Raw genomic sequence first — 13682 nt, 5'->3', positions numbered from 1 at the left:
TAATATCAATGACATTGTGTCGACCATATGCTGGGCATATGGTAGGCTCAGTTGGAGCATAGACACCGAGGCCATTATCTCATATGTTGTTGGAGTATTCTTCTCTTATGATTTATAGTCCTAGAGTTCCTATCTGTGTGCTTTGAATTGATGTCTCCTGGTATGATGGTTGAGGTGCGTGACGGATTGTTTAATAAAATATCAATTTTTAATTAATATATTTAATGCAGCCAAATAGCCATAACAGAGAATATAGGTTACATTGATGGGTTACATATTTGCATAATCACTTATAGACATTGTTCTTCTTGTACAGAATTCAATGTGGTACTGTTCACACGTTTTTCCACATAGTTTGCACTCACAGTCTATACTTGGGTCATGGAAGTCTTTTGATTTGCAGAGTAGGTGATGAAAACCGTGAACTGCTAATCTTGTAATGACATGTCTTAATTCAAAATTAGCTTTTGTCCACGAGCGATCTATCATTGCCCCTGTGCCATAGAAGTCTGGTTGGACTTCTTCTCTCTTCTCCGTCAGATTTGCTAGCAGTTTCTTTGATGCACCGGTGTTCGGTAGTGGCATACTTGTCCTGAGATCTTCTATGAGAAATGATTCCCTTGCGAGGAGATATACAAGTCTAGATCGTGTCGTTTTTGATGCACCTATCACCTTCTTTATATAGTTCGCTTTCACCTTTTCCAAGGTTGATAAGTTCCTCGTTGTTAAATGTGTCCAGATAATTTCAATGCCATAAGTCATTATTGGAAGAATTTTTACTCTGAATAGCAACATTGCTGTCTCCAGATTAAGTGATCTAATGCCTTTTATTTCATGCATTGCCATCATTGCTTGAGTTGCCTTTTCTGTGACATGTTTTGTGAAACAATATGCGCTCGATTGCAGGGTGATGCCTAAATATCTGAAGTCTGATACTATCTTTAATGTTTTATCCCGAATGAAGGTCTCTGCTGAGGCGGGTACTCTCCCTCCTTTCCTGAACACCATGGTGTCTGTTTTTGAGATGTTTATGAAGAGCTTGTTTTCGGAGCACCAGTTTTGGACGTCATTTACAGTTTCCTGTAATTTTGTTATGTCTCTTGATCCAATTACAATATCATCGGCATACGCACAAGAAAATACTCCCTCCTTTTGGGTAATTCTTAGGATATCTGCGGTTGCAACTATAAACAGCAAAGGACTCAGTGGGTCACCCTGTAGGACCCCGTTTGATTGAGCTAATGGATCTGATAGAGTGAGGTTATCCGAAATTCGTACTTCGTTCCATTGCAGTATTGATGTGATGAGATAGGTCCATATGTTGTTCGTGCCTAGCATCTCCTTAAGCTTGTCTATCACTAGCTTCCTGTTTATCAAGTCAAAAGCTTTAGAAAAATCTATGAAGATGGTGTAATATTTTCCGTTGTCTTCTAAGGCATCCCAGATTTGGTTTAGCAGGAGTTCAATAGCGTTTAGGGTAGATCGTTCCTTCCTAAAACCAAATTGGTTCTCTGGCAGATGCTCATTTATTTCCTCATTTATTTTTCCTGTTAAAATTTTGGTGAATATTTTGAAGGGGCAGTTTTCCAGTGCTATGCCTCTGTACTTATTGGGATCTCTTGGGTCTCCTTTGCCTTTATATAGAACTTTTACAATTGACTTTCTTCACTGGTCGGGAATGGAAGCAGTTTCTATACATTTGTTATATAATTTTGTCCATATAGGGGCTAGCAGGTGTGCAGTGTCTTTTACATATTCATTATAGATCCCGTCCGGACCTGCGGCTTTCTTGTTTTTGGTGCTGTCTATAGCGGTTCTAGTTTCCTCTATGGTCAGGGGTACCCAGTCTAATTGTATATGTGGAGTAGTGGTATGTAGATCATTTCTGGGGTGCGCTGGACCTAATCTTACTAAAGTGTGATTCCCAGATTTCCATGTCTATGTAGTGCGTCTGTTGTTGTTTCTTTGGGTGTAGGGCTATGAACGGATTTTTCTTGGCTTCCTCTGCTAGCTTCTTGCTCTCCGATTCTAAGTAGGCGCGTTTCTTTTCTTTCAGTGTTCTTTTGTAGAGTTTCCTCTTCTCATTGTATATGTATATTAGACTTTGATTATTCAAGTTCTGCCTTAACTGTTGTAATTTATCTAGGGTCTCCCTCCTCAGCCTATAGCACTCACTATCAAACCATATCTTTGTTCTTCTTGTGGCCCGCGGAATGGCGGTCTTTTGTAGGATTTCTTCTATTATTCCTGTTGCTTCAACCAATCTTGAATTATCTATTAATGTGTCTAGATGTGTAGTTGAATCTAGCATATCTTTAACTTTCTCATTCCGCTGTATTTCGCGGAGCACTGGGGGATAGATACGCCGCGAAAAGTCGATAGTGAAATTGTTGGTGTCTGATCTCGATACTGAGAGACTCAATAACGCCAAGAGGGAGAGGGTCAATAACGTGATGAGTAAGTTTGGTCTTAATCAAAATGGCCACACCCCCGCCCTCTTTGTCGGCCCTGTCTTTACGATAAGTCGTAAAGTTTTTAATTTTGAAGGATTTATGTGGTCTAAGCCACGTCTCTCCCAGGCCGGTGATGTCGGCTCTAATGGACAGGCAGCAACCGAGTGGTTCTCCCCGCACTTAACACACCTTAAAGGCATGGAATAGTATTTGGCCGTGTGGCCCCATCTCTGGCATCTGTAGCACTGAGTAGGGCCTTCACGACCCCTATAGGCCTCGATAGTCACCCTGGACCCACACAGGTACTTGATATCATAGATGGTTTTTGAGAAGTCACTGTTCGGAAGGGTGACACTCATGACGTTCAGAGGTATGCGCTTCTTCGACATACTGTCGATTTGTGTGAACTGAAATATGTCCTGTGGCTCATAGCCCAGAGCCATGAGGTCCTCCTTGACCCATTCCACGTATACAGTTGAAACAATATTTAGAATAATGACCTTCAAGAGTCTCTGACTCGGCATCTTATGAGTGTAGAAACTCTTCCCGGATTCTTCAAAATATTGTTTTATCCGAAGGTTATCCTGTTCGTTAGCAGCGTGGAATTTGAGGGCATCCCTGATATTGATAACCCTAATGTCCTCAGTGCACTTTGCTTTCACATACTTGTAGTGTCGCTGATACTCCAATTTATCAGCGACGACAGTCGGAGGGTGGAGACTACCGGTGGAGTTGAGGTATCCATGGCCTCGCTCCCACCTCCGGGGGCGGCACCACTCGCAGGTTGGGTCTGAGTAACCTCAGAGGTTGACGGTAGAGGCTGAGAAGCCTGCGTATCAATTTGTGGAGTGGCGCTCCCGGAGGGCAGAATCTCGGTCTCTTTTCTGATTTCCGACTGGGTCGGAACAACGCAGAATGTAAGGAGGAGAGTACCTCATACTGATTCTTAGTGGGGACGAGTTTTTCCGTGGTTTTCTCTTCTCGTCGCTTAAGAATCACTTTCAAGACTACCCTCCTCTTTCCCTTCTTGATCGGGTGCCACGGGGGGTACTTTGCCGCCAACTTTGCAGGGACTTGGCCTTTAGGAAGCAGTAAAGCGAGAGTCTCAGCATTGAACTCAGGTGAGTCATAGTCGGGAAGCACCGTAATTTTTAGATTTCATCAGATTTGATACCTCCGAGGAGGTGGTCGAAGCGCAAGAGGAAGAACTTGCTTGACATCATTATCGACAATCAGTACTTAAATAACAGGTACACCACACACAAAGCAGCTTACCAGCGGTGAGAAATAACAATACAATACTGCTCTCACCAGGAAAAACCCACTCAGCGAAGCCGACTACCAGCACACCAACCAGAAGTTCGGGTACCAGCTGCACAGTCACGCATCAATTTTTGGATGAACCTTCCCGCAAACCAGCCATAAAATAAACTTCTTCAAGTCACATGATTTTCTCTGTCCTAGCTAATCACAATCTTCCATATCTGTCACATGTGGCACGCCGTTTTCGAAATTGTGACGCTCAACATTGGCGTACTGACGCCTTGAAAACTGTTGGGAGACACACGTCATGTTGGACAAACTAATTTCTTGCACAACTTTCTCTATACCGGTATTTAGTTTTCTTGCTTAACCAAGATTTCCCAAATTCGACTACAGAATGCCACCAATTTAATACGAGTTCCTACAATGCCTAAATAATGATTATTATACATCAATAAATGCATACAGTATTCCTACAATGAAACACATGATACTGACAATACAAAATAAATACCAACTTAATCTGTAACTTGGCGTAAATATTACCGTAAATACAAAAATTTACTTGATGTGGGGTTGTAATTTTGTACGATTACTAGACGACACACACACAAAACTCTGCCCCGAGCCGTTGGAATTAACCAATGAAGGTTAAAGTCCCTACGCGGCCGGGAATCGAACCCGGGACCCACTGGGCCAAATACCAGCATACTAACCATTTAACCATGGAGAAATTATAAAGATGATAATGATGATAACAATAATAATAAATATCTATATATAATACTTAAAAAAAGAGTTTTCGTGTACATTTCTCAGAATTAAAAATAATGTGATTTCTGTATTGGTCGCGTACGCAGTAAGAAGGAAATGCTATTTTTAATTTTTAATTTTCTGTCGTGTATGTACGGTATGCGCATCACGAGAGAATGAATGAACGGTAGTTAATGAAAATTGGTATGCAACGTCGGAGAATAAGGCATAACAATGTAGGCTATGAACAATTTTATTCGAGCTGGGTGAAATGGTAGTTTAGGAGGAAGGCATAAATGTTAATTATCAAATATATAGGTTATTATTGGTCCTATCAGTAAACACTAGATGACAAACGTTATAGATAATACAATTTATGATCACTTAGGTCTTACACAATTTAACTGTACCGGCTATGATAATAGAGATATTAATGAATTTATTTTTTCGTGCATAGTTCATATCATCGTCGAGCCACGAGAAAATGGCTAAACAGAATTGAATGAAAATTGGCAAATAAATTCATGGAATAAGGAAATTCAGTCTAGGCTCTAAATAATTTTATTCACGCTGGGTAAAATGGTAGTTTAGGGCAAGGCCTAAAATATTTAATTTTCAAATAGCATTGTTATTAGTGGTTCTGTCGATAAATACTACATCACAAAAGTTGTAGAGAACACAATTTTCCGACTATGTATGTATTATACAGTTTTACCGTACCGGCTATGAACGGAGATATTCATAATTTAGACTTCTGTTGCAAGCTCCACGTCAACGCTGAGCATCGCTAACATGGAAATATTGTCCTATCGTGTTAACTGACGAGGGTGGTGCTTATGTCATAATTGTCTTAAGGTGGAAAAGCATGTCCTCATCAGTGCATATTGGCAAGAAAAACTGTACAGATGACTATCGAAATGAGGAAAAGTTGTGAAGGAGGCTATTTTTTTCTAGTGGCTTTACGTCGCACTGACACAGATAGGTCTTATGGCGACAATGGGATAGGAAAGGCCTAGAAGTTGGAAGTAATCGGCTGTAGCCTTAATTAAGGCACAGAATCAGCATTTGCCTGGTGTGAAAATGGGGAACCATGGAAAACCATCTACAGCGCTGCCGACAGTGAGATTCAAACCCACTATCTCCCGGATGCAAGCTCACAGCCACGCGCCCCTCACCGCACGGCCAACTCGCCCGGTAATGAAAGGAGGAAGAAGGATTCCCTTTATATTGGATGTCCTAATATCACAGACAAAAGAAAACTAGATGTGAAGGCCTACAATATCGGAACCCGATGCTCGGTTTTCTTTTGTGTCGGAAGGAAGAGATCAAATTAAAATCAGCAATAATACAAAACAATGTGAAACTGCAAAGGGCCACAGAGAGAGAGAGGAAGCGAGTACGTCACAACAAGCTGCTGGTAGAGGCATGTCCACTTACGCGCCTCAAAATCTGGGGATCAACATGAGGGGTGAACAAAAAATATAACCATGCACATGCTAAGAAATTATCCTGTCAACGACGAGTATTTTAGCTAGTAGACATAATAATAAGAATAAAAATAATAATGGCTGTGAAGAAAGTGGCAGTGGTCTTGGATAAGGTACAGCAGATCCGGCATTTGCCTGATGTGAAAATGGGAATCACGGAATACCATCTATCAGGGCTCTCGACAGAGCTATTCAATCTCGTTTTATCCCAAATGCAAGCTGAGAGTTATATGCCCCGAATCACGTAGCCAACTCGCTCAGTAGTAGTTAGTGGTGGTGCAGGCCTGAAAGTCCTTGTATTACTCCGTATTGTAGGCAGAGGGGATGAGGCGACTAGGAAATTCTCTGTCAGGCATGGTACCATTTATCGCGTTTTGCTGTTTCATCATTTCCTACAAGAAAAGAAAAATAGGCCTACTGTACACATTCTGGACTGTGTTACAAGAAAAACCAACATAATTGTGCTAATCGCCAAAACTGCGTAATTTGCGAAAATATCTTTTTTGAAATATGATACATCCTTTTTGTTTTTCTGCGGTTTGTGCAATTGTATGCCACACACGTAGATGACATAATTTATGCAGTTAATTTGTATGTTGTATGTTGGGTATTCAGCCCGAAGGCTGGTTTGATCCTCTGCAGCTCCGCCAACAGCTGTCATAAATAGCCTAGGCATCACTGAAGAGGCGTACTAGGGAAATGAGGAGTGAGTTAGTTTCCCGTTGCTTTCCTCACCGAGCCAACTGTTGCTATTACATGTCAGCCTGCCAAACCCACTGAAATGCATGCACCAACTGACCCTATGAGCGATATTTTCACACCATTCAAAACAGGGACTGGCTGCATAAAGGATGGTATTACTAGCACCACTCATACCTCAGTCACTTTCATATTGTCAAAGTCAAGGGTGAAACTGAGACAGGTCAATGAAAGTAACAAATTTGATATAGCCCATACCAGAAGACATAGTGCGCTGTAAACACTACATCTCGCCAGCAAAGGCATGCAGTTAATTTATTTGATGTAATCTATTAAAACTAACGTCCTATAAGCGGGCGAAACTGTATGGATGGTGCGTAAACTACGGCATCGCTATTTCGCCCTCGCACCACACAGAGTACTATAGCAGTTATGTTTGCCACTCTACAGTCTTCTTTCTATCTTCTTGGCCTTTGTACATCACTCATTTGTCATCACTGTCCCATCATGCATCATCCGCTACAGAGTCCAAGTAACATAGATTGATCTCCAGCCAGTGTCCCCCGTTTTGAGGCCAGGAGCAAATACATTTAACCAATTTTTTGTAACACATGTGATTCCAACAACACTTTCTTGGCCAGTGATTTTTTTGACTATGAGTGTTCTTTATTGATGGTAATGGTGTTGCTTATAGACTAAGAAACTTGGCTCGTCGCCATAAGACCTATCTGTGTCGGTGCGACGTAAAGCCCCTAGCAAAAAAAAAAAAAGAAACTTAGCAATACATACATACATACATACATACACTGACTGACAGAGCAAATGCAACACCAAGAAGGAGTGGTCAGAACTTTATGCCAATTGCAGGGTAGACTGACGTCACTGAGGTATGCTCATGATGTGAAATGCGCCGCTGTGCTGCGCACGTAGCGAACGATAAATGGGACACGGCGTTGGCGAATGGCCCACTTCGTACCGTGATTTCTCAGCCGACAGTCATTGTAGAACGTGTTGTCGTGTGCCACAGGACACGTGTATAGCTAAGAATGCCAGGCCGCCGTCAACGGAGGCATTTCCAGCAGACAGACGACTTTACGAGGGGTATGGTGATCGGGCTAAGAAGGGCAGGTTGGTCGCTTCGTCAAATCGCAGCCGATACCCATAGGGATGTGTCCACGGTGCAGCGCCTGTGGCGAAGATGGTTGGCGCAGGGACATGTGGCACGTGCGAGGGGTCCAGGCGCAACCCGAGTGACGTCAGCACGCGAGGATCGGCGCATCCGCCGCCAAGCGGTGGCAGCCCCGCACGCCACGTCAACCGCCATTCTTCAGCATGTGCAAGACACCCTGGCTGTTCCAATATCGACCAGAACAATTTCCCGTCGATTGGTTGAAGGAGGCCTGCACTCCCGGCGTTCGCTCAGAAGACTACCATTGACTCCACAGCATAGACGTGCACGCCTGGCATGGTGCCGGGCTAGAGCGACTGGGATGAGGGAATGGCGGAACGTCGTGTTCTCCGATGAGTCACGCTTCTGTTCTGTCAGTGATAGTCACCGCAGACGAGTGTGGCGTCGGCGTGGAGAAAGGTCAAATCCGGCAGTAACTGTGGAGCGCCCTACCGCTAGACAACGCGGCATCATGGTTTGGGGCGCTATTGCGTATGATTCCACGTCACCTCTAGTGCGTATTCAAGGCACGTTAAATGCCCTCCGCTACGTGCAGGATGTGCTGCGGCCGGTGGCACTCCCGTACCTTCAGGGGCTGCCCAATGCTCTGTTTCAGCAGGATAATGCCCGCCCACACACTGCTCGCATCTCCCAACAGGCTCTACGAGGTGTACAGATGCTTCCGTGGCCAGCGTACTCTCCGGATCTCTCACCAATCGAACACGTGTGGGATCTCATTGGACGCCGTTTGCAAACTCTGCCCCAGCCTCGTACGGACGACCAACGGTGGCAAATGGTTGACAGAGAATGGAGAACCATCCCTCAGGACACAATCCGCACTCTTATTGACTCTGTACCTCGACGTGTTTCTGCGTGCATCGCCGCTCGCGGTGGTCCTACATCCTACTGAGTCGATGGCGTGCGCATTGTGTAACCTGCATATTGGTTTGAAATAAACATCAATTATTCGTCCGTGCCGTCTCTGTTTTTTCCCCAACTTTCATCCCTTTGGAACCACTCCTTCTTGGTGTTGCATTTGCTCTGTCAGTCAGTGTACATACATACATACATACATACATACATACATACATACATACATACATACATACATACATACATACATACATATTATCCGCACACTTTATGTTGGTGCATTTACACCCTAGTGCTGAAACGGTCGACCCCGGCGATCTTCGAGATTCGTACTGGCAACCTTTGAAACACAAACTATGAATCGCTTAAGCATCGTTGTGCGACATCTGGCGTACACTTTACGTACTAGTACTGTTGTTGTTTACACAACAAAGCCAAAGTATAGAATTCATGCTAGGAACAAGATTCGCATCGAGAAATGTTTTATAATGTTATATAATGTGTATGTGACATAGTTGTTGGCTTAAGATGATAACGGTTTAGAAACTTCGTATCGATCGATCATATTCTCGATTCAATTCAGATTTCATTTTCCTTCGGTTGGTAGCACTATCGATACCGGGACACCTCCCTCCTTACTCCTCACCCCCGTACACAAATGCACCAACATAAAGTGTGCGGACTATACATAATATTGAATGCAAAGGTAAAATAATAGATTGCCATTGATGCTTATAGACATGATACTGTACGGTATATAAAATAATATATTTTACTTCTACCTTGCTTATGACATTTGTAATTTATTTCAATTTGTCTTTAAACATGGTATTGTACAGTTATGAATATGAATTTCTAACTTGCTAGAAGCACTTTGTTCTTTGTCAGTTTGCAGTAAATGTTAGGTTAGATTAGGTACGGCTAGGTAGGACATAAACAATGCACTAATTGTGACAGATATTGTAATTTTAATGATTATCACACAACTTTATATTGGATGATGTCAGTCAAACTGCCTGATCTCAATGAATAAACACACCAAAATAAGCTGTTGTGCAGTAGCAAAAGACACAAAGGACACACAAGACAAACAATGTAAAACCATATGTAACTTAGTTTACAATGTTCCACTTACTCCTTGTAATTTAGGTTTTCAAAACTCTGTTAACTTATAGAAATAAATTCAGAACAATATTAACAAAACATTGAAAGAATAATGTAGCAGAATACACTGCAAAATAAACTGTGCAGGACAAAATACTATGATGATTCATTTCCTTTTTTCAGAGTGAGAGTGGCAACCCATTTGAAACCATTCAGCTGACAAGTTAGAAGAGAGCAAGATGTTATGACAGGGACCACTGCAAGGATCAATTAACTGTGAAGTCAGAGTGTTTTCATCTTCAAGATGGAGTGAACATTTTATTTCTGGACAGGACATGCAGATTTTCATACCAATGCAGTTTGAATATAATTCATTCATTAATAATACTTTCAGAGTAGACATAACTGACTCGTTGATATGAAACAATAAAACCCATTGTACAAATATGTTACTGATGTCTTAACTGCAACTGCAGGTACAGCCCTAATCCATGCATGTAGAATAGAATAGAATAGACAGCCCTAATCCATGCAGATAGAATAGACAGTCCTAATCCATGCATGCAGAATAGAATCGACAGCCCTAATCCATGCATGTAGAATGGAATAATATAGAATAGAATACTCTCATCCCCTAGTTCCAGATCACCAGGAACTGGGGAGATAGTAATCATTTATTGCAATCAAAATTAATTTGATACATGAGTAATTTTGTTACAATTAATTTATCTATTACTACCTTAAATATTCAAATTATACCTACTCACTAATTGCACCCAATCTCTAAATTGTAGGTTCTAAAATGTGTATTTCTGTCCTAGACATTAACATTGTTATATAGTCTAAGAAAACATGTATCTTACCCCTATTAATTCACGTTAGTGCAAGTATTTATTTGTGTCGCTAGTCTGAACCATGTTATCATTAGCTTACAATATACATTATGAATTAACTGAATAACTGTATAAATGAATGAGTGAATGAATGACTCACAGAATAGATGAATTGCCTGATTGGATTATATTGGTACACTGCATACATGAATGCATGATGAATGCAAAAGTGATTGAAAGATTGAATGAATTGAATGCTCTCTGCTTATATGTACAGAACTCCAGCAGATAGGGTGAGAACATTCCATGAGGATGAATGCATGACTGAATGTATGATTAATGAATGACCGTATGAATGAATGACCTGGATTCATGCATGTATAAAAAGAGGCCACTCTCCCAGTCATGGATAACCACTAACAGGGGAGAGAGCTTTTATTATTAAATGAGTGAATGAATGACTGGATGAATTAATTAATTACCTGATTGGCTTGTATTTGATGAGTGGATGAACACTCCTCCCCACCAGTCATGGATAACCAACAACAGGGGAGAGAGCATTCGTTAATGGATGAGTAAATGAATGATTGAATGAACTGAATGTTCACAGCCTACATCTATGACACTCCAGCAGATAAAGTGAGAACATTCAATATGGGGCAATGAATGAATGAGGAATGTATAAATGAATGAATGATAAATGGATGAATGAATAAGTGATTGGAAGATTGAATGATTTGAATGGTCTCAGCCTACGTCTACGGAACTCCAGCAGATAAGGTGAGAATTCTCCATGTGGATGAATGCATGACTGAAGGAATGTATTGATGATTAATGCATGAATGCAGGAGTGAATGAACTGAATTCATGCATGCAAGGGGGGAAAATAAAAAAAGGGTTTCTCCCCCGTCACAGATAATCGCCAACTGGGGAGGGAGTTTTTATTACTGGATGAGTAACTGAATTAAATGAATGAATGAATGAATGAATGAATGAATGAATGAATGGAATGAATGAATGAATGAATGGAATGAATGAATGAATGAATGTTCTCAACTACAGCTACGGAACTCCAGCATATGAGGAAGGAACATTTAATTTGTTGTAATCTAGTCAATTTCACATGCATTTAACGCATAGTTACCTAAATGAAAACAACAATGATAATAACAATACAACCATAATACATAATACTATAAGTTAACTTTAGCGTGTTTTTTATTCTCTTTTGCCACATATTTTTTAGTATCTCGAAAAAGTTTGCTGCCCTACACGGTGCAAGCCATTTTTTGTTTAAAAATTATTGTAGAATTGTACAAAACTATTTCTCTCTTTGTATTTTTGTTTTACAATTACTATCCGGGTACTTGATCTTAATTGGTTTCCCTTCAAACTCTCAACAAGTGTGCCTCCTCCATTAATTCTCCACACACAACATAAAGACCCATGGTGCAACAGCCCCAGAGGGACTTGGCCTACCAAGCGACTGCTGCTCAGCCCGTAGGCCTGCAGATTACGAGGAGTCTTTTGGTCAGCATAAGGAATCCTCCCGGCCGTTATTCTTGGCTTTCTAGACCGAATTCTCCACATAAAAATACCAATCTTATTAAGTTTTCTCCCTTAGACCCTTATTCTTATATTCTTATAGATATCCATTAGCCACCGTAATATAGGCCTACCTCTTATTTCTCTATTCGTAAGTATTTCCTTTATGGACTGTTTTTTGCTACTTTCACAGAATTCCTGTAATGTTCTTTTGGTTCTGCATTCTGACATAATCATCTGTTTCTCAATGCCTTTCACTCTAATAGTTACTTTCTTACTCAATTTCTCTTCTTTGTTCTGGATCTCTTTATTCCGAGCGTCTCCCATTCCTATTCTATTAGCATCTTTTTCACCTTGGTTACCCAATACTCATCGTGTAGATGTTTCATCTGATGTTCGTATGCTAAATTTAGTATTTCCCTCCCGTTTCCCTCCTTAATCTTAACCAGTAACATACATTTTTACTTTTTAGCTATATCTGCTTGTGTACCTTAACATAGAATTCTAACTCCACTACCACTAACATTGTGGTAGCCCCAGTATGAAAATGAAATGTCGTATGGCTTTTAGTGCCGGGATATCCCAGAACGGGTTCGGCTCTCCAGGTGCAGGTCTTTCTATTTGACTCCCGTAGGCGACCTGCGCGTAGTGATGAGAAACACATACACCCAGCCCCAGTGCCATTGGAATTAACCAATTAAGGTTAAAATCCCCGACCCGGCCGGAAATCGAACCCAGGACCAACTGAACCGAAGGCCAGTACGCTGACCGTTCAGCCAACGAGTCGGACAGCCCCAGTATTATTTTGCAGAACTTACTATCTGTTAACCCTAGTTTCCTACTACCTTCTTCAATGCCCTATATTTATGCTTTGTACAATGCTTTGACTTTTGAAAATGAATTTAGAACATTTTTCCGTAGTTCATAGGCCTATACAGTATTTGGCATCTTCCTCTCCAGTCGTCTCGTGCTAGATAAAGCTGCCAGTCCTTTCGTTTTTGCTCGCTTTATTTGTTCTTTCCACTTACCATTAGATGCTAGTATTATTCCAAAATATTCTATCTTATTTACTACATTTGGTGTTTAGAATGTGTAGAATTGAAAATATCTCTCCCACTGCTAAGTCTTCTTTCACTTCAATCATGCATTTGACCTCTGAATACAATTATTTTATGCCATTAATAGTTTTGATTGACACTCCTATTTTAGCCAGCTTCGCAACGATCGCCACTTCTTACAGAGTAATACACAGTTTACGTCCTTTTCTCTTCAGGTATTTATCTGTTATTGTTGTCTGAAGTTCTCATCCCTTTCCTGAACCCGGACTGATATATGGATAGTACTGAGTAATCCTCCGCCCATATTATTAGTCTTTTTGTTAATATCCCAGTAGAAATCTTGCTGAGTGTATCCAATTGAGTAATGCTTCTATAATTATTTGTATTGGATCTCTCTCCCTTCCCTTTGTATATGGGTCATACTAATATTTCTTGCCAAAATCTTG

General features: G+C 41.1%; 1 protein-coding gene across 1 annotated transcript in view; it reads left to right on the top strand.

The window, feature by feature from the left end:
- LOC136862927 (endosome/lysosome-associated apoptosis and autophagy regulator family member 2) overlaps positions 1-10234 on the top strand; it is a 388733-nt gene extending 378499 nt beyond the window's left edge. Inside the window, exon 16 of the mRNA XM_067139216.2 lies at positions 9984-10234. Coding sequence (XP_066995317.2) covers positions 9984-10028 — 45 coding nt within the window. The 3' untranslated portion in view covers positions 10029-10234. The remainder of the gene's footprint in view (positions 1-9983) is intronic.
- The last annotated feature ends 3448 nt before the right edge of the window (positions 10235-13682 follow it).

Source organism: Anabrus simplex, chromosome 2, assembly GCF_040414725.1.
Source record: "Anabrus simplex isolate iqAnaSimp1 chromosome 2, ASM4041472v1, whole genome shotgun sequence".
In the NCBI taxonomy this organism is placed as follows: Eukaryota; Metazoa; Arthropoda; class Insecta; order Orthoptera; family Tettigoniidae; genus Anabrus; species Anabrus simplex.
Note: the sequence above shows the minus strand (reverse complement) of the source record. Positions and strands in the feature narration are given on the sequence as shown.